The 20,091-nt window shown below is 39.0% G+C and overlaps 1 protein-coding gene across 6 annotated transcripts in view; it reads right to left on the bottom strand.

Moving 5' to 3' along the window:
* mctp1a (multiple C2 domains, transmembrane 1a) overlaps nt 1–20,091 on the bottom strand; it is a 150,775-nt gene that overhangs the window by 103,121 nt on the left and 27,563 nt on the right. Inside the window, exon 1 of one of the 6 annotated variants that reach the window (XM_023273720.3) lies at nt 15,036–15,182. The exons of the other annotated variants lie outside the window; for them this stretch is intronic. Coding sequence (XP_023129488.2) covers nt 15,036–15,077 — 42 coding nt within the window. The 5' untranslated portion in view covers nt 15,078–15,182. Of the gene's footprint in view, nt 1–15,035; nt 15,183–20,091 lie in introns of those variants that run through there. 6 annotated transcript variants of the gene reach the window in all.

Below are 20,091 nucleotides of genomic sequence, written 5' to 3'. Positions count from 1 at the left end.
CACTCCCTGCGGAGTTGAACTTGAGCGTTATGATGTAACTTCCCTGCTGGAGGAAGGCTTGACTCGGAACTCTGCAGGCGGACGTAGGGTGGAGGTGAGGCTTTTGAAACATTACTATTTGTGCAATGTGTGAGGAAGACTAAACAGAGAACACTATAAACTATCTTGCTGTTTAGAAATAACTGTTTACCTCCTTCTCCTACCAAATTTCACTAATGCCTGACACATTAGGTAATAGGTACCTGACATCTCGGTCGGGTAAGTAACCAGAGCACCAGGTTAGTAGACCTGGTAAAAGTTCACCATCAGTCACTGTCTCTTTGACTACTTTTTTTGCATGAGTTCTGTACAAGTTCTCTTCCAGGATGAGATAGGAAAGATTCAGAAAGTAGGAAATTTTCACACCCACAGCACCATAAACATGAAGAGCACTTGCAGCATTAGAAATGTAATCCTTTGGTTTCATTTTTTAATCATTCAGTCACGACACACACAGGAAAGTTGTCATTACTGATGGTAATGTCTGACTTATGAAAATTATGTTATTTTGCTTTGTTTAGATTTTAAAGCAGAGCCCTGAATTTTAACCTTGACTACTGCTTGAAATAAGTTGAAAGTGATCAATTAGGAGAGTTTTATGGAAGTTCTCGTTTCACGCTTGAAGGGAAAATGGTACATAACAAAGCTTCTTCTAAAACTTCCTTTTTGGGATACAAACCAGAGTCACACATTTCTTATCCCAGATCATGTGTCATGACAGCAGTGTCGTTATAGAGGAGGAAGCCTGTATTTAGCCCTGGGCACTGTGTGGAGCCAGACTCTCGTTTCTCACAGTGATGACAGGTCATTTCCAGGCTCTGCTCCTCTATTCCTGCATAACAATAACCTATTCCTACTTTTCTCATTAACAACGACATTATGGCAGTTCCCCCTCTTTTAGTTGAGATGCCCCATCCTACTAATCAATGAAAAACTCTATTTGTCTTCTGTTTTTTTGGCATGAGATCCTCTTGACCTTTCATTACTCTGTCCAAGCACTATGTCACATAAAGTTTTTGGCATTTACAGTTTTCTACTGCCTTGTTTAGAAATAACTACATTCAACAGTTTTGTGACTTTGTTTGCAGTTGTCATGATTATCACTAAGGCTGCGTCAGATAAAATAATGCACATCAGAGAAGCAACAAGTTCGTTTTGTGTAAAAAACATATTGATTTGTGAATAATGGACACAGGCTTTTTGTATAAGGCGTGACTAATTCATTTCCATTTTAGCAAACTGATATCTTGCTGGCTCCTGTGCTACATGTTTAGGTGTAGAACTAATGTGAACACATTAATAGAGTAAGACAATTTCATTTATTTTCATGCTGTTTACTGAATACTAAGATGCAAGTGAAAATCAAAGCCATAAACATTGAGTTTAGTGGCAATTAGCAATGACCTGGAATGAGATTTCACCGTGGTAGCTGAAAAAACAAAACAAAAAAACTCTGCTACTGCACATTCATCAAACAGCATGTCTCTCAAATTAAATGTGGCCCATTAATATATCTCACATTGACTCATAAGAGCTAGGTAATTCAATTGATAAAACACTTGAAGCAATTCCACTCCTTTTATAGGAACATGTACACAGTATGGTGAAGAAAACCTGGATTAGGTTGACAAAGTTGTAAACCACTGTGGTGATATCTCTGGTTCAGGTTTTAAGTTTTGTCAAGCTACCTTTCACAAGGACAGCCTGGATATATTGAATTTGCTTCATAGTACACACTTACTTGATGTGGGCAAACAAAACACAAACATGACTTGTTATACTGTTCTACACAAATCATTGTTCTTTCTATTTGTCACATTGACTGTAGTAAGAAAAAAATGCCAGTATTTGGTTCTGAATTTGTCCAAATGCATACTTTTACAGATGGCAGCGCTGTTAAGAAACATCCTTGCTGTAATATTAGTTCAGGTAGAAGCACAAACTCTAATCAATTCATTACACACAGACATAGTTATCAGGACAAGTCCTCAGAACTCCAGCCAAGACTTAAGCGATTTTTTTTCATTTGTGTCTTGTATTATCACTTAATAGTCCTATAGCAGTGGTGATTAGTCTGGTGTCATATTGAAGGATACAACACTTGGCACAATGCTGTTGATAGACACACTTTAACTCTGGCATTTGTTGACAAATGTGATGGATGATCTTGCTAACCACAAAATCACACCGCTAAGCCACACAGACATGATGATGCAGCCTTGGCCAGCCATGTGTAAAATCTCTCTCTACTGCTTTGGCTCAAGCTTGTAATTACTGAACAAACTGGTAACTAAATTTTAGTTAAATTTTTATGGTCTTGATAAAAGTATGAGTTCTAACAAATCTGTGTTTTAATCAGTGCAACTGAGCATGAAAACAGTAAAAAAAAAAAAAAAAAAACTTAACAGTAGGACATTATTTATAAATAATAAAAGTAAAAAGAAAATGCAAATGAAAGGTATTTTGTGCCTCTCAGAAAAGGTTAGAAATCTGTCTGATACATGTCGATGTCTGCGACTCTTGCGAACTCTTTGAGAGCTTGCTTCCTTGAGACCATGAATTTGGGTTTTGTGTGGGCGAATACATAGGATACTATCTTAATGTTGCTACGCAGTCACCCAATCAAAAAAACGAAAAATATAAGGCTCACATTGTGTTATATTTGAGGTGAAACCTATCTTGCTGTTTTTCATAATGAACACAAAAATAGCATAGGCAGAAGATGAGCAAAAGAGGCGCATATAATTCCAAATCGATGCAGTGATATTTTACAATATAATACAGAGATCGCATTATTTCTCTATATGGATCAATTTTCAGAAATAGGATCTCTTAAGAAGCTTTGGCTGCTCAGAATATATACATATTCATCAAACAGATATTTCAGGGTGTCCAAAAAAATAATATGTAAACACAGCACCATAACACCCACACACAGATGCATTAACACATTTTGCATATGCACATAGAGACACTAACACACATAGGCGATAAAAAACAGAATACTCTCAGACAATACAAGGAACCATTAAGTTTAATGTAACAAAACAAAAAAATTTGAATTTATAAAGAAGACAGGCCAAGCATCAATCTAATCTACTCCCTTGGATGCAGTGCTATGCAGTTTTCACCAATACCTGTATGAACACATATACAGTACATAGATACTTGCAAATGCAGACATACAAGGATAGGAATGCTTGTGAGGTCTGCCAGGGAGGTCTATTGAATTTCTAGAAAAGCCTCTTTTATGTACTCGATCTAATTATAGGACACATGGGGGAGGAAAACACTGTCGAAGGAAACGGAGGTTGTTTCCAGCTCTGTGTCTCACAATACAGTACATACTGTCAAAGCCTCCCAAACTGTGCAAGACCAACCTGACACAAATGTAATGATCTGAAGTTACCAGGATATCTCATATGAAAGAAGCACAATTGCTTTTTGCTTATTCAGCCTGTCTTTCATGTGGATTTTGTAAGCAACTTATAGAAAGTAAAACCTGTGTGAACAAAATCTACAAACGTTAACTAACAGCAGCATTTTTCTACAGCTACATGTTATTGAAAGTGAAAAATACATCTACCATCCTTAAGATAGTACTACTAAAAAGCTGTAAAAGGAATTATCCTAGACAATGTAATAATGCAAGGCATTAAATAACTTGTCCGAATAGCCATCTGCCACATAAAAAACTTTGACTCAATGAATGATTTAACACAGGAAATCAACAGAAATGTTGCACTTTGCTGACTGAGCCACAGTTCCATCCAGTCAGATGTAGTTATAGATGGTAAAGGCTTCAGCAACAATGAATTTGTCACTTCATCAATGACAAGTGAATTGCTGCCATGCTCCACTGCCTCTTTCCATCTCTCTCCTGCTCTGTTACTCCACTTTCTTTGTCTCTCTGTTTCTTAGTAGGACTCCACGATAGCATTACACCATCACAAAACCACATTTCCACTTCAATATCTGGGACTCATTACTATATTAATTAAACTATTAGGAATATATATAAAGGTATTTCTACTTCTCATCACATAATGCCAATCTCAAAACCTTGAAAATGCTCTCTATTAAACTAACCCACCCAAGTGAGATACTCCATTATCTCAGGGCCATTACTGAGCCTCTCCTTTCCTGAGTATGTGCAGCCAGGTAATGTGTAATGTGACAGAACACTGGCCCGGTGCAAGGTAGCGGGTAGACTGCCAACAGCCACTCCACTAAATAATGAGGTCTCTTTGGTGTGTTCTTTTCTTGATAACTGCCTAGCAGTCGGTTGTACAAAGTGCAAGCTTCCTCACTCTCAGATTTCCGACTGGGGTATTGAATCTGTTAATGCAGCAGATATAATGTACTGCTGATGACAGCTTGAATAGTAGCTCAAGTGATTGACAAGACGATTAAACACAGGCAGGAAGATGAGTCAAGGGTGGCAAACTATATTGATATATAAAAGTATCTGCCAAACTTCACATTAGTAGGGAAGATCCATAATTTTGTAATATGCATGGAATGCAGAGACCTTTGTTTACTATTAAACTGACACTTATTATGCCAAAATGAAATCTTCTTCTCATATTCCATTATCCTGATGCTAAAATAGGGTTAGGCAATAAAATGACAATGATATGTAGCAGCAAGAGGCACTCTGACTACAGCAATAAGAAAATAGCTTGATGGAATGATTCATCGTTCCAATAATATGCATCACATGCAAAATGAAAGCACATAAAAAAAACACATGTATGAGCAAATCTCAAGCATGCTCCCTCCCTGGATCATAACAGTCTGTCATCCCTTGATAATAGAGCCTGTTCATCCTCCAAAGGCTCTGTTAATCTACAGGTGCCTGGGCAATTCCTGTAGATCTCCACCGGGGGAGGGTTTGTCCATTAGGGGCTGTCATCACAGTCAAAATACACCCACAGTCCTGATTCCCCACCACCTCCACTTGTCACCCTCCATGTACCTCCAAGTACCCAACATTTGGAAATGACTTTTACGCTGCAGTGCACAGATATTGCAACATTTTATTTAGTAAGTTTAAGTGTTTTTTTAAGTGTACTTATGAATTGCATCTTATTGCTCTCAGGTCAGTTTACCTCAAAGTTGATATTGCTACTTGCAGTATCAAAGGAGATGATTTCTTTATCATTATTTGTTTTAATCCATGCTTGTAAATATATGTATTATCTGTGGTTTTTAATGTTGTAATATGGAGAAGGTGGCTGAATTCAAAACACACTTTTTTTCTTCTATAAATAGGTCGTTTAATTCAAATACTAGCAATAGACTGAAATTAAACATTTGATCTTGGTACAATTTTTCAGCAAGATCACCCAGCCATATGCTAAAAAAAATACTTAGCAGCCCAGAAGGTAGCATGTCAGTCTAGAAATTGTCCATGATCATAAAAAAGAAACCCAGAGAGAGAGTCAAAGTCACAGAAATGGGAAGTAATGAAGTGATTAAAGGTGAAATGATGAATGAAAACAGAGGGGGAAAATAATGAATTAATAGTCTGTAGCAAATTTCAGCTGAGATGTTGACCTTATCAGCACAATTGGGATCAGAACCTATGGCCCATGTCAACATCAAACACTGCAAAGAATTCAAATGGAAGCGTTCACTACAGCTGGGAAATTCATGTCAGATTTGCTTTTTGTTACTAATAAAATTGAAAACTGGTAAGTAAAAAAAGGTGAAAGTTACAGTTTGAGTTAAATTCCTGCTTTATTTAAAAAATAACAATCCTGTGACATAAATGCAATATTAGCCATGGCTTTTATGGACTTTATGTTTGCTATTTAGCATATCTTTTGACATCCTGTCTTTACATCTAGTGTCCTGCCATTGTAGCTGGCAGCTACAATGTATTTAACACAATGCTCTCTGAAGGTGGTTTATTATCCACATGACCTTGGCTTTGGTAGAATAAATTTAGGCAAAGCAGCTATCTGTGAATTCTCTCGGCAGTAAAACTCTCATTTGTTAAAACAATACAAAGCTCCCTATTGGCTTGTAGTTCAACAGTTCAGGTCAGGTGACTGACTCTCACAAGATTATTCTCTTACAGTTTTAAATATGCATCCATCCCTGGCTGTAATCCATAGCTCTTTACAGCCGTGATATGAAACAAGTACTTCCTTCAAGATGAATGGACACCCAAGGGGCTCCTAATTAAATAATGGCTCTTCAAAAATTGTCATCAAACTACCAAACATTAATCTTTCATAATCCTGCAGATATCAATATAAGAACAAGCAGTGGGCATTAATCTGAGAGAGGTGAAGTCCATTATGAAGAGCAGAACGAATGATGAGAAAGAGAGATAAGATAAGATAGTCCTTGGTTTCTCCCCACGCCAGGGGAAATTCACATTGTTACAGCAGCTTATGTAGCAATAAACATAGTAGTAGCAATAAAATAATAATAAAATAGTAGTCATAATATTTACAATATGTACAGGGATGAGAAGTGAGGATGAAATAGTGGATAGAGACTAACTATTGCAGATGGCTTTGAGTGATTGAACAGATAGTGCAAAGAAAAACATTTTTTTTGTGGTCTTTAACAAATAGATAATGCCAAAGTCAAAACAGTTTCATTGCTGATTGCCAAGGAAAAAAATTCTTTCTGTGTCTTTTAATTCAAAGTATACTGCAGTGACACATATTAATGAAAACATAAACACTGAGAGTACGATCTCATCTGATGCCTCAATCTACAGAAAACAAACATTCTTTATGAGGCAAACGAATTACAGAGCAGGCCTCCCAGGGATTATTCCAAGTGTGGCAGAAGGCCTGAAAGCAGTGTATTGCTGCACAAGGAGACTACATATAAAAATCGGGTGTGTTTTTTGCTCTTCATAAGTGCAGTCACAGAACATTTCGATCGCACCTCGTTAAGTGTAGATTGTGTTATTTTATCTGTTCAGGAAGGTGTTGGTCCTGAAAACATAAAACATATCGGCTGATCCCTTTAAGGAAGTGACCTGGCAATTAGTGGGTAGCCCCACCCTAAAGCCTAATTTATTATCTATTTTTCTCTAAATGGGACGACAATTTACCAAATGGAAATCATGATGTATTTGGAAAGTATTTAAAGTAGAAATTGAGTCCATTCACTCTTTAGGAAAATGTTTACTGAAGTGACAAATCATGGGAGAAGTAGAAACAATTAGTGTTTGTTTTTGCAATGAGCAGAATCACCCCAGCTGGCTGTGAGAAAGAATGCAGGTGTAATTTCCGCATTAGTTTCACTCTCAGACCTCAGGGTTATGGTCATATTTAATATAGTCTATGTGTGATGTAGACATGATAAAAGTCCTGTTCTAGGTAATTTGTGGAGGCAAATACTTAATGAATATTTTGCAAAGTTCATATATATGTACTACCGTGTGAATTTGAAAGAAAACCAGAGACAAAAAGCATGTGCACATATAGACAATTGTGCACAATAATCATTGGTCAAAAGAATGTCCCTACCACAGCTAAAACCAAACCTATCTCCTTTGTGATCAGAAAAAATCAAGGCCCCTAACACACTTAAAAAGACTTAAATGTGTATTGTAAGTGCTATTCTATATCTGCTTTCTTTAACATGCTGTACAGTGTAGCCTGAATTCTTCTTACAGTCCTGTCAACGCCAGTTAGGATATTCCCAGAGCTTTCCAAGCCCTGAAGACAATGTCAAGCTTAGCAGTGGTAGTGAAAAACAAAGTGCTTTTTATTGCATTAAGACACAATGCATGAGTTATGCGTGTATTCATATAGATAGCTAAACACTGGAGTGAGTTATAAAACAGACAGATCTAGGACTGAACCATGTCCAAATGACGCATCCAATTTAAGTGACATCATAATGATGATAATAATAGCCTGAAATAGAGCAGGAAGAGTATCATGAAATTTTGTGTTGTGTTCCAGGTAGTCACATTGAACTAAGTGCTAAAACAAAAAAAGGAAAAACCAAGAGGGGGAAAAAATCTGTTAAGGATTGACAGTCTCTTTGTGTCATACATGGCAATTTGTTTGAATTCATTTAAATCATCCACCCAGTGACTGTAAGCTGGAGTAGGTAAATGGAGAGCATAATGGTTATATCAAAAACCTGGCTAATGTCCAATAAATATGGTAATTCTTTTATCACAGAGTGGAAATATCATGTCTTTCATGGAGTCTATTTGACCATGCCACCAGACTTACTATAAAAGAGTAGCACCCGGTAATGATTATGAGACATCATCATCCTTCTTATCGTGATCACTCTTAGTGTCACCCCTGCTGCCCTCTCTGTTTAGGACTCTACAGCCCTCACCTCCATGCTCAGAGGAGTAACCTAGTTTCCATTCTTCTTGCCAGCTGTGTCAAGACCCTCCCTCCCAGTTGTACCAGATGTCAGGGCTCATCAGCATGGTTTGGCCTACTTTGGTTTATGGTGGAGTGGGTGGTCAATGCTGGGTCATATATGGAGTAGAAAAGGGCACACTCTCTTTCCTAGTAAATCTTATGATAAGCAAGATTACTTTGTAGTCTTTGAGCATGTCTGGGGGTGTGTCTATATAGTATTTGTTTGTGGTTGACCACAATCCATTATAATCTCTTAGCTTGGTTCTATTTAATTTTACTGTCTGACAACATTATATTGTTGTTTCCGATGGTTAAAGAAATGTTTTGACAAAAAAATCAAAGGAAAGAAGTAATTTTCCATAGACCTTGATGTTAAAATGACCAACTTTACAGCAGAAATAAATATTTTTACAGCCTGGTACGAAGACAAATTTGGCCTGTAAGGCAAATTCCCTGGGTCATGACACCACCACACTGAGATTTAAAACCACACCTCAGGAATGCTATGGTTGATATCACAGGAGGTTTGTCTATCTATGCACACATACAGTCCATTTACCAGGGCAGTAAGAGTATGACACAAGACAAGAATTTCAATTTTAGGCACTTAATGACCAAACACGAATGAGAAGCAAAGTTTTTGGTATTATTAATTGATATTTTTATCATGTGTGATGGACATGCTTTTCTTGAGTGTTAAAGACACATTTGTTAGACCAATTGAGGACAGTTTATTAAGAGTAACAGAGGGACCTTTGGTCGGTAAAGGATTTACTGTGGCCAATGTGAAAGGACAATTTTGAATGTTATTTCAAAGTAAGTGAGGCTGTTGTCTCTATAGTAGAGAGTCAGCTAGATTTGTTAGCTGGAAAGCCCTTTGTCCTAGACATGGTGTCAGGGATGTCATGTCTATGATCTGAACATCTATACACAAAATCAGTCATGACAGATCATAGAAAATATCATAGTGTCACTGTAGAGACTCCTCTGTATACCTCTCAGGGAAAAACCACATTAAGAAAATGTCATGTTCAACATATCGACATAATCTGTTGCAGATTGAAAGTGCTACATGTGTTACCGCCACATCCTGATGCAACTGTATTAAACTGTCATTCTTCCAAGAGGTAAGACATGATAAAAGGTGTGACAAATTACATTCACAGCTACATTGACAAGAACATTTCAGACAGAAACGTGACCGGTATCAAGTAAAAATTAATGCTAGAGACACAGCTTTCTTGTCTGCTGCACCTGACAGATACATAACGCAACCACTCTCCATAAATAATGAATAGGAAAGATCTTCCACTGAGAGAGAAAACCAGAGGCGGAGGAGGTGAAACAAGAGAAGAGGGGTTACAGGGGGAGCAAAAGTAGACAGCATTCAAGAGAGAAAGAGGAAGAATGGTTGCTTGAAATAGAAAGAGGTATAGATTGATGAACGGAAAAAAGCAGGCAGTTGAAAGGCTATGACTAAACAGTGAGGGTATGACAGCATGAAAGCTGAAACCAGCAAAATGAAGACGAGCACACACTCCAATGGAAGTATCTTTGGTAGGCAGGCAGAAAAACAGTGACTCAGTAAGACTGAAAAACACAAACTAATTTCTCACACAAAAAACATATGGGCGGGTGTGTTTGTCACTACTGAAGTTGGTGCAGTGACAAACTGAGCCGGGAGCGTCAAGTGTTGCTGACATTGCAGACAGACAAGCTGGTTGCCCTGCTGCCAACCCAACCTGTCAACCAACCAGAAACGAGTCGGTGCCAGTCTGAGATCACGCTGACACGACTCCGAACAGAGCGCAGCACAGTGCGGAACTGAGCACAGCACATCCGTCAAGAACATGTTGATCGAGGCCTGCGTTTGCTGGCTCAGCAGCTTCACAGTAGAAATAAACCAGATCAAAAAGATTGCTGATGTGCTTTTTTATTGAAGAAACATCCTCTTCCACCCACCACAACAGTGTAAATACTATATAGTATATTTGAGCAAGAGAAGCGTTACTTTCTGGATCCCTATCGAAATCCTGGATGCTATCTTTCATTGATTGCTCATGGTATCTCTTTTATGCAGCATATAAACTAAAGGTTTGTTTTGGAAAACAGAAGCCAAAATCATCACCGTTCTTGGCACACTCACACATATTACTCATTCTCATAATTACTACCACTCAATAATTATTATTTTTTTGCATCATGGTGGTATTATAACTGCAATGTGTATATATATATGTGTGTAATGTACATATATATCAGCATATATTCATATATATATATTCATATTGTGGATAAAAAGGGCAATGTGAGTGCCTAAGTTGTACAAATCACAGACATTTACCAGGAAGACATCCATCACGAGCAGCTATGTCTCAGGTGGTATAGCAGGTTGTCCACTGTTCGCAAGATTGGCGGTTCGATCACCAGCCAAAGTGTCCTTGGGCAAGACACTGAACCCTCAGTTGCTCCCGACAGCAGGCAGGCACCTTGCATGTAAGTTCTGTCACCACTGGTGAATGAATATGTGTGTAAATGGGTGAATATGAAACATTGTAAAGTGCCTTGAGTACCAATAAGGTAGAAAGGTGCAGCGTCACAGAATGACAAGCTCTAATGGTAATCCGAATTTATTTGACTCCAAGCTAATGTATTCCAATGCAGTGTGGTTTTAAAATGAAAATGATCATGTGTTTATGCAAAGTAATACACTATTATGTAGTATATGTGTATCTGAAAGAATAAAGAATACTGTGAAGAGGCATCCAATGCAGACAGATTTTCATATTTCAGTTTAGATGAAAAAAAATTGGCCTTACTTGCTGATTAGTATCACCTCACATAATAGTTCATTTGCATAAGAATGACTTGAAATTCAGATGATAAATTGTTTAATGTGTGTGCTGTCCTGGACTCCACAATCATGAAATATACATACTGTATATTTCAGGATGTGTAAAGAAGCACCAGTGCCAGAATGCCCAATATGTAACACTGTCTGACTCCATATTCTTGAGAAATATATTTGTTTTATGATGTTTCCAAAATGGGAATTCAAAGAAGTGTGAACTAAAAAAGGCTATTATCGTATCACCCTAAAAACACTCCTGTGTGTTGCAGTTCATTGCAAACCATCTAAAGTCTAACAAAAACCCTGCAAAGCCAGTATAAGCTTTTTTTAATTTTCATTTTCTCTGGTCACATTTTACAACTTCTCCCATACAAACTAATGAGAAAGAAGGAGGCTTTTCTCATCCATTTTTATTACTCTTACTGTATGGGGGATTTGACTTCCATTTGCCTTAGCGGGGTGCCCTGTGTTATGAGATGCCCCCAATTTAATGACATCAATGACATTATAACGACTAAGTGTGACAAGGCATGGCCTCATCAGCATTGACTGAACCCGACAGCACAACCTCCCCTTCCTGAGTCGTGATGCTGGAATATAGATCTGGTCAGATCTATCTACATCTCTACAGATGTTTCTCACATACACTGCAGCATAAATGCAGCGTTTATTTGCTTCATTTGATTTTTCAATTAATCAGCATTAGCCTATAGTTTGCTTAAACACTGTGCAAGCTTTACATATTACATAAGAGGAATTAATATGAAATCCCAGCACTGCACAACAGAAACAGTGGAAGTTACAGCATTTAGGACAAAGAACAAACCTAAATCTACACCTTTTGTATACGATCCAGCAACACCTGCTGTAAAAGGTTAGGGACACTTACCAGATGGACTGTCATCAGTCTGACAATCTATATATGTGCCAAAGTCTTCATAAAATATTTCTTGAAGGACTGCTGAATCTCAGATTCAAAGATACAATAAACTAAAGCAATTTATATTTGATAATTAGCTCCGTCTGGAATGTGTCTGCAAGCTGACTATCCAATTCAATGATTTAGATTTTTTTTTTCATGTGCAGTTTGTCTATGTGCCAGCTACCACCATCTCTTCCCACCAAGATGATGGAGCTGATCAGAGACTGTGGACACCACCTCTGCACGAGCAAATAAGCTAACTGGCAGAATGACAAGACCCATGACACAGTCACGTTTGCTAAAAAATGATTAAGACGGGGTGTGAGAGGAGTAGGTATCACTGCAAAGACCAGATGCTTCATACGAAGCAATGCGCCAAGTGATGACAAGAAACAGGAGAAAGCGCGGGATGCAGAGCAGCAGAGGGAAAGAAGGAGGGATGGTAAATACATATGATTCATATACAGATACAAAAGCATGCAGAATACTTTAAATTAAATTGTGAAGTTCCTGGAAGTTTGTTTTTTTGCCACTGTATGAAAAATGAATAAATACCGAGGTGCCAAAAGCTCCTGAGCAATATCAACCTGCATAAGAACTCCCTCACAGCTCTAATTTCATACAGAAGAAGGTGACTGCAGCTATTCTACAGCTGATATATCACACTTATTATGACACTTCATTAAACATTCCATGAAGAACACTTTGTATTAAAGTTCAATTTACTCGCAATTTGCTGTCTTGAATGTGTTAAATTTTAAATGTATAGTAACCGCTGAAGCATTCTGGGATTTGTTCACGTTAGGTTGCTCCAAAATGACGAGCCAGTCAACAACAGTGTGCAACTGTAGCTGAACTATCACATCTGCAAAGGACAGGTGCCTCCTCCTCTCTAGGTCTCCTCAGCTGGGATATTTACTCCAGCAGAATGCAGCAAGTGCTGGTGGATGTTGAACTCTGCTAGGCACTCTGACAGGTAATCATTGTTCGGAGATTCTTTTAAACACTTAGTTTGGGAGTCAACATGGGATCAGTAGCTCACGCAATGCAATAATGTAAGCTGGTTTTCAATACATTGAGTAGTTTCTTAAATGAATGACACACTGCAATACATTCTACATGCACAGAGCACAATGCTGATACAAAACCTTTAATCCATACTAAAAGGAATAGGAGCTGTGTTATATTAAGATTACCAATCCTAACCCTGCCATGTATGTAATAAATTAATCAATGTTGGCATTTCCTTAACCTTCTCAGCTTCTTATCTCAAAGTTCTCTTTATCTATACAGAGAGATACCCTATCTTTCTTGTTGGCTTTTATGTGAATGTAATTTATTAATATACTGAAGTGTGTACAGTATATTGTAATGCAGTAAATGCAATTTAGATGATAAAATAAATGATTCAGTCACACTTTGGAACCACTTTCCACATTAAACTTTGTTGTAGATTCTGTACTTAGCATCTAAAACACATTAGTCTGTCCCAGGAGGACCCTCATAGTATGCATTATGCATGTACTGTACACTACTGGGTATACAAGCAGCCTACCCAGAAACACTATTCAGGAATTCAGACATAAGCTGCCACTTTTCTCGCAGTCATCTCTTTGAAGAAAGCATGTTTGATTGTTTTTAGATTACAGATTTAGAGGATTGATGTGAAAATTACCAATTTCATCAAATGTTTTCTTGCCATGACCTAAAAATTAATGAAAACTGAGCTTCCAGTATAAAGGCGCCCGATGAAACCCTGCAACTTATCCAGTATTTGTCTGATGAGAGGAAAATCGGTGGAGAGAGTCACACACATCTTCCCACTACACCATTCCTCTTCACCTTCCTCAGGCTACCCCCTCTATTTTCACCTGCTGTAGGCTTTTTCCCTTTTATCTCATTCTTCTCTATTCCCAGGTCTTATCTGACGCCTTGGCTCAATTCCCCCTCTCACGACTCATCGTTTTCCTCCTCCATCTCTATCTTTCCTATCCTACCTCTCTTCCAGTCGTGTATTTCTCTCATTCTGAGCACGTTCAGCACCAAGCGCTTGAAACAGGAATTAAGGAAACAAGACTAGAGCTGGCAGAAGGGTGTGGACCTGGGACATGAGCTGTGGGTGGAGAGCACATAGGCTATCTAATCTTCTTTCTTTTTACTTATTATCCGGTCAAGACGGAAACACAAGCGGTAAGATATCTCTCTTCAACTGCATCAATCTGTCTGACATTTGTGAATCCCATGTCCTCCCTGCCTGTATGTTGTATACCCTTGTTCTGTCTGGCTCTCCCTTCTCGTGCTCTCCCTCTGTTTCTAGAGTCTGACAAAGAGTCCCATGTCATGTCACACTATCAGCCAGCTCAGGTTCCACATTATTGGAAACTGGACACGACACACCCACTGCACACCACCCTGCCATCCCCCTCCACAAATACAAACACACACAAACACCTGCACATAGTTTATGGATGGCCAGTGCCTTCTATTGGCAAAAGTGAGTGCAAATTACCGCGCAAACCAAGCTGGCACTCAGGTCTATGGAAATCCTGTATGAAAATCTGTTCTGCATGCAAATGTGTGAACGTGCCACAGTGATGGAAACATTTGTCTGATGGCCAGCACATTTTAATCCCTTCATCACCTCAGTCAAATCCTCAGAACTGAAATACTCCTGGAATAAAAGAAATCTTTAGTGCAACCCCCCATCTCCCCTGACACTCAATATACCAATATGCATTATAAAACAAGATGCATATACACAGGAATTACAACAGAAATTAGCAGCCTACAAGGAAAAACAGCAGGTAATCAATCAAAACAGCATGTGCATTTGTGTATCTGTGAGTGTATGAATACCTACAGTGAGGCTTCGTCCCGCAGCTGATAGAGGCAGCGCTAACATCCAGACACTGAACACGCTCCACTGTACTACTGCTGCTGCTGCTGCTGTTGCCGTACTCTATATGAGAGCGGCACACACACACACACACACACACACACACGCACACACACAAACACTGGCTCACTCCATGCCTTGCTCACTCACATGCATTGTAAAGGGCAACCAGCTGTGAGGTTCTTGCATACCCCCCAGGCAGTCAGTCAGCCTCACAACTCGACAGATTTTCCTCTCTCTCACTCGCTGTCAGTCACTCACACACACACACACACACACACACACACACACACACACACACACACACACACACACACACACACACACACAAAACGGTGTGGAGGTACTCAGTGTAGACAGACTAATTCACCGGGAAAGAACGATTAAAAAAAGAAAAAAGTTAACAGTGGCTCAGCCAGGGAATCGGCACCAGCTGCTGCCTCTGTGCCTGCAGATGTTTAGCCAGTGATGGAGCTGGTTTTATGTTTTATATTCACCAATCCTCTCTGTTGGACACATGATTAAGACAGTGAGTCTTAACCCCAAAATATCAAAGGGATTTTTAACTTGCAACACCCCCAATGCAAACATACTGATCACTTCTAAACTGTCTGCACCTCCGTTGACACTATCTAAATGGGTGGATGCACTGTATGCTGTTAGTGGTTTAATGTGTACTGATGTCTAAATATTTTGGCATATGACTACTGTAAACCCCACAGCCAAACAAGTGGGCGTTCGTGCTGGGAAATGGTGGATCAAGTGGAGCTAAATTAAGGGGTGCGTGCGTGAGTGTGGCGCTGTCCATAGTACTGAAAGAGAGCAAGAGGAGATCAAGAGAAAGACTGACAACAGAGAACACGTCACTTAGTTCAGCTTCTTACTCATTCATTACTGTCTATCAATTCCATGCAGTTCTTGGCTATGCTTGTAAGTCCATACTGCAGAAAGTCACACTGATATTTCCAAAACTTGCTGTGAGTCTTAAGCTGGAATGTTTCTTCCCGAGAAACCATCACTGCAGAGTTTCCATGCAATAACAAGCAAAGCTGTCGATAGTTGCTTGATCAACTAGAATGCTGTGGCAGAACGGCTCTAAAATAAAAGCTTTTTTGTGTTTTTTTTTTTTTTTGTCCGTAAATTATTGCAGAACCCTCTTGCAGCATCAGGTAAGACTGGTGGATTAATTTTATTTTCCTTCCTATTCATATTCATTCACAGTATGTTGGCAATGGAACTGTTTTAAAGTATCCGCATGCCCTTAGTCCACTCGCTTCTTACTTTGAACCCGTTCTCAGCATTGTGTACAATGTACAAACTAGGCTTGATTGACATTTCCTTCATTCTCCAATCCTGTCATTGATGCAGGTACAGATTGCACTGTCAGAAGGAAAAGAACAGGAGAAATATCCTACTATTCCAAATAAGGAGCATTCATTTCTGCTTATAAGATTACCCCCACAGCAAGAGTTCTACTGACTGAATGCAATGATTTCCTTTACTGTAAACACCCTAAAAGAGCTACTTTGCCATGCTTACGATTTGAAGTCATTTGTTAAATAGTGAAACTTGATACAAGGTGTAAGTACTTTAAACTTAGCTAAACTGATCAGCTTGTTTTAAAAATCAATTGTTTTTGGACATACCTGCCAACATTTTGCCACCACGTTGTTAAATCTTCCTGTAGATTTTTTACACCAAGGCTCATAATGTCCCAATATCTACTGACTGTTTTTCTAACTTGGCTGCTCATAACTACAGTCTAAATAATATGATATGAATGCAGCATTAGAGCACAGATCTTAGCAACACCTTCTAATTCCCAGCTTAAGACTACCTAGAACAGTACTATTTCAAATTAAATTTTTTGAGCTTCGACAATTCAGTAAGACCTACACACAAACATTCATGTATGATAAGTTTCAACGAATAGGGTAGGATGCCGGCAGAGAGAGATGAGGACAAAAATCAGACTTCCAGGATCCAGTCAATACAACTACAATCACACAATGATCAGTCATAGTTGGGAACCAGTCAATATAAACTGTTAGCATGCAGGCTGCACTAATATCATTCATGAAAGAAAAAAGAACATTTTAGCAATTGCAAAACGGCTAAGCTGCGACACAAAGTTTTCAGTGCCAAATATGTTGAACAAGAAACAATTCTCGCATATCTGTCTTATTTTGGGAGTCTTCTTAGCACATTTTGTGATTTCAGCTGCTTAACCTTTTCAACATTTTGCTAACTTAGCTGAAAATTGTAAGCCAGTCACATGGTCACTGTTGTAGCGTCAGTGCTGGTAACGTTAGATGAGAGTTGTGACATACAAAACTATCAAGACTAAATATCCTTGTCTGAGAAAAACTGTAATATTTAATGTTGATACATGATGAATAAGGTTAAATTTCTTAATTCCCTTGGCTGTTTGGAATTTCTGAGCAAATGCATATGTATTATTAATAATATTCATGAAAAATAAATGCAGATTTGAGCATCGATTACCAAGGCAACCGTAGACAATTAGGAGATTTGATGCATTCTGTTAACCTTGACCAACGTCAACCCAACTACAGGCTTCATCACTGAGAGTAGCTGAAAACACCTATGTGGGTGTGCAGGGCTGGATTACTCACTGGAACCACAAAACTGTTTATATTGCATAAAATTCTGTCATCAAAAAACACTCCCCTACATTTACCTCCTACAGTGTACTGTGTACATTCTTTTGCATTTAAACTTCGTCATTCTTAAAAGAAAAAAAAACATTTTTCTCTCCCTTGCTGAAGCTGCCTGTTCAAAGTGCTAAAATGTTGAAAAGCCATTTAGTGCTGCTTCGGTTGGTGTGCAATCCTTTACACGACATAACATTCACTGTGACGGACTGCCAACTTAAACTTGTGGCAAATTAGGATAAACATTTCTTTGCTGGGGAACAACAGAAGGGCTAAGACCTTCCTTCCCTCTGTAACCAATTACTGGCCGTGCTCTGGAGCCACAGCTTATCTGCTGAGTGGCTACTTCTCCTTGGGACATTATGCTGAAGTAGTTGAGTTTTTTTTCACTTTGGGGACCAATCAATGTTTAAGAAACTATTTGTAGATTGTGTTTAAAGAGCAAAATCGCTTTAAGTAATGCTTCCTTAATAAGCTCATTTATTTGTTCATTGTTCAGTAATACTGAAAATAGTCAATAAACAAAAAGTATTAATACAAAATGAACATGTATGGTCTGTATGTGCATACCTCATGGTGCAAACCTCCCTGCATGCTTTGAGAAGGCTGCATCGTGTATTCTCCTCTTGAGTACATAAGTAAGCTGTAAATAATGTAAAGCCCAATCCCCCCACCCATTATCCTTCTCTCTTTTTGTCAGTACCATCCACCATGCCTTTCTGCCTGCTGGCTATTCATATCACACATTTTGAGGGCGCTCCTCACCAAGAGCTATCAGTCCAGTGGAAAAAATAGAGTCTAATCCTGCGGGAAACTGTGGAAATGTTCACTTCACAAGTCAAAAAAAGAGATGCGTTTTGGAGAACCATAAAAAGAGGTGCCATAAAATAGTACGAAAATGTACATCAGTGCAGATGACTGAAAGGTCAACCAGTCACAGAAAGAGGAGACAGAGTTAGATATAGGAAACATTACACAGGAAAATATTTGACAGCAGCATTGGGAGCAACAACAAAGGAGAAAAGTCAGGGGAAGAGATGAGCTGCAGGAGAGACTAAAATGATCCAGTAAAAGAGGAATGGATATATAAAACTATAAAACCCAACAGCACAAAGAAAAGGAAAGAAACGCTGACAGACTTGCGCAAGAGGGAGGCGTATATATTTTCTCAGCCTCTTCTGTAACACCTCTTGCATTTGGGAGGCGAAACAGGGTCAGTGTCTTTGCCATGCGGGAGAGCACGACAGCAGGGAGGTGCCACTCTGCTTCCTGGCATAGACGGCTCTGCAGAGCCACGACAAAACTCTGTCAATGCACAGAGGGGGAGCGCTGTGTGTGTGCGTGTGTGTGTGTGTGTGTGTGTGTGCGCGTGTGTGCATGCGTGTGCGTGTGTGTGTGCATGCGTGTATGTTCTTATATTACAACAGAGTCAGATCCCAGGACACGACAGCTGTCCCTTTCATGTGTGCTGTTGTATCAGCCTTGTTTAGCAGTGTGTCTGTCAGCAGGTCTTATGACTTCAGTTGCTGAGTTCAGTCCAGTACAACACACCTCACATTCACAGCTTAAAGCAAGACAGAGACAGATCAAAAAAATCGCAGCAGTCTCTCGAGAGAAAAAAGCAACAGCACAATAGTTTAGGATGCTTCAGTGCATTTCATAATAAGATGCTTTTTCCTTAAACCAAAGCTATTCTGACACTTTAAGGTATGATATAACACAGACCTGTGGAGTTCAGACAGAAATAGCCGCATGTACAGAACAATATGCTTAAGTCTGCACTTGTAGTTGTGCATATTGATGCACACTAAGTGAACATGTGGTTACTGAGGGAATAGTATTCCTGCTTCTGTAAACACTGTTGTGTTCTTTAGTTAATAAACAACTGTCTTTGCACATACAGCTGCACATGTCCTCATAAAATGTATAAGGTTGTTTTTTTACGCTCATGCTCGCGCACACACAATCATGCACGTATATGAAATAAACAAACACACCGATGCTGTTCATCCATCCTTGCTTGAATCGCCTGCGTTGGCATGTCTGCAACACCGAACCCTGGAGTGCGCACCATCTGTCATTTCATTACCACCACACATCAGAGAGCACACACGTACACACATATGCACAGCATAACATCAGTGAAACACATATACATACATACATACTTGACATTTCAACCGTAAAAAAGCTCTTCAAAGGCTTAGCAAGTCTCTCATCTGTGCTGCAGTGGTATCAATGGAAGAAAAAAGAAGAGACACAGGCTTTACGGTTGGTAGTGGTATGGTGGCTTCAACCAGCAGACAGATGGACGGGGAGGAAGAGGAAAAGAAATAAGAGCTGGG

This window comes from Amphiprion ocellaris, chromosome 6 (genome assembly GCF_022539595.1).
Source record: "Amphiprion ocellaris isolate individual 3 ecotype Okinawa chromosome 6, ASM2253959v1, whole genome shotgun sequence".
In the NCBI taxonomy this organism is placed as follows: domain Eukaryota; kingdom Metazoa; phylum Chordata; class Actinopteri; family Pomacentridae; genus Amphiprion; species Amphiprion ocellaris.
The sequence above is the reverse complement of the archived record's forward strand: the minus strand, read 5'-3'. Positions and strand labels throughout refer to the sequence as shown.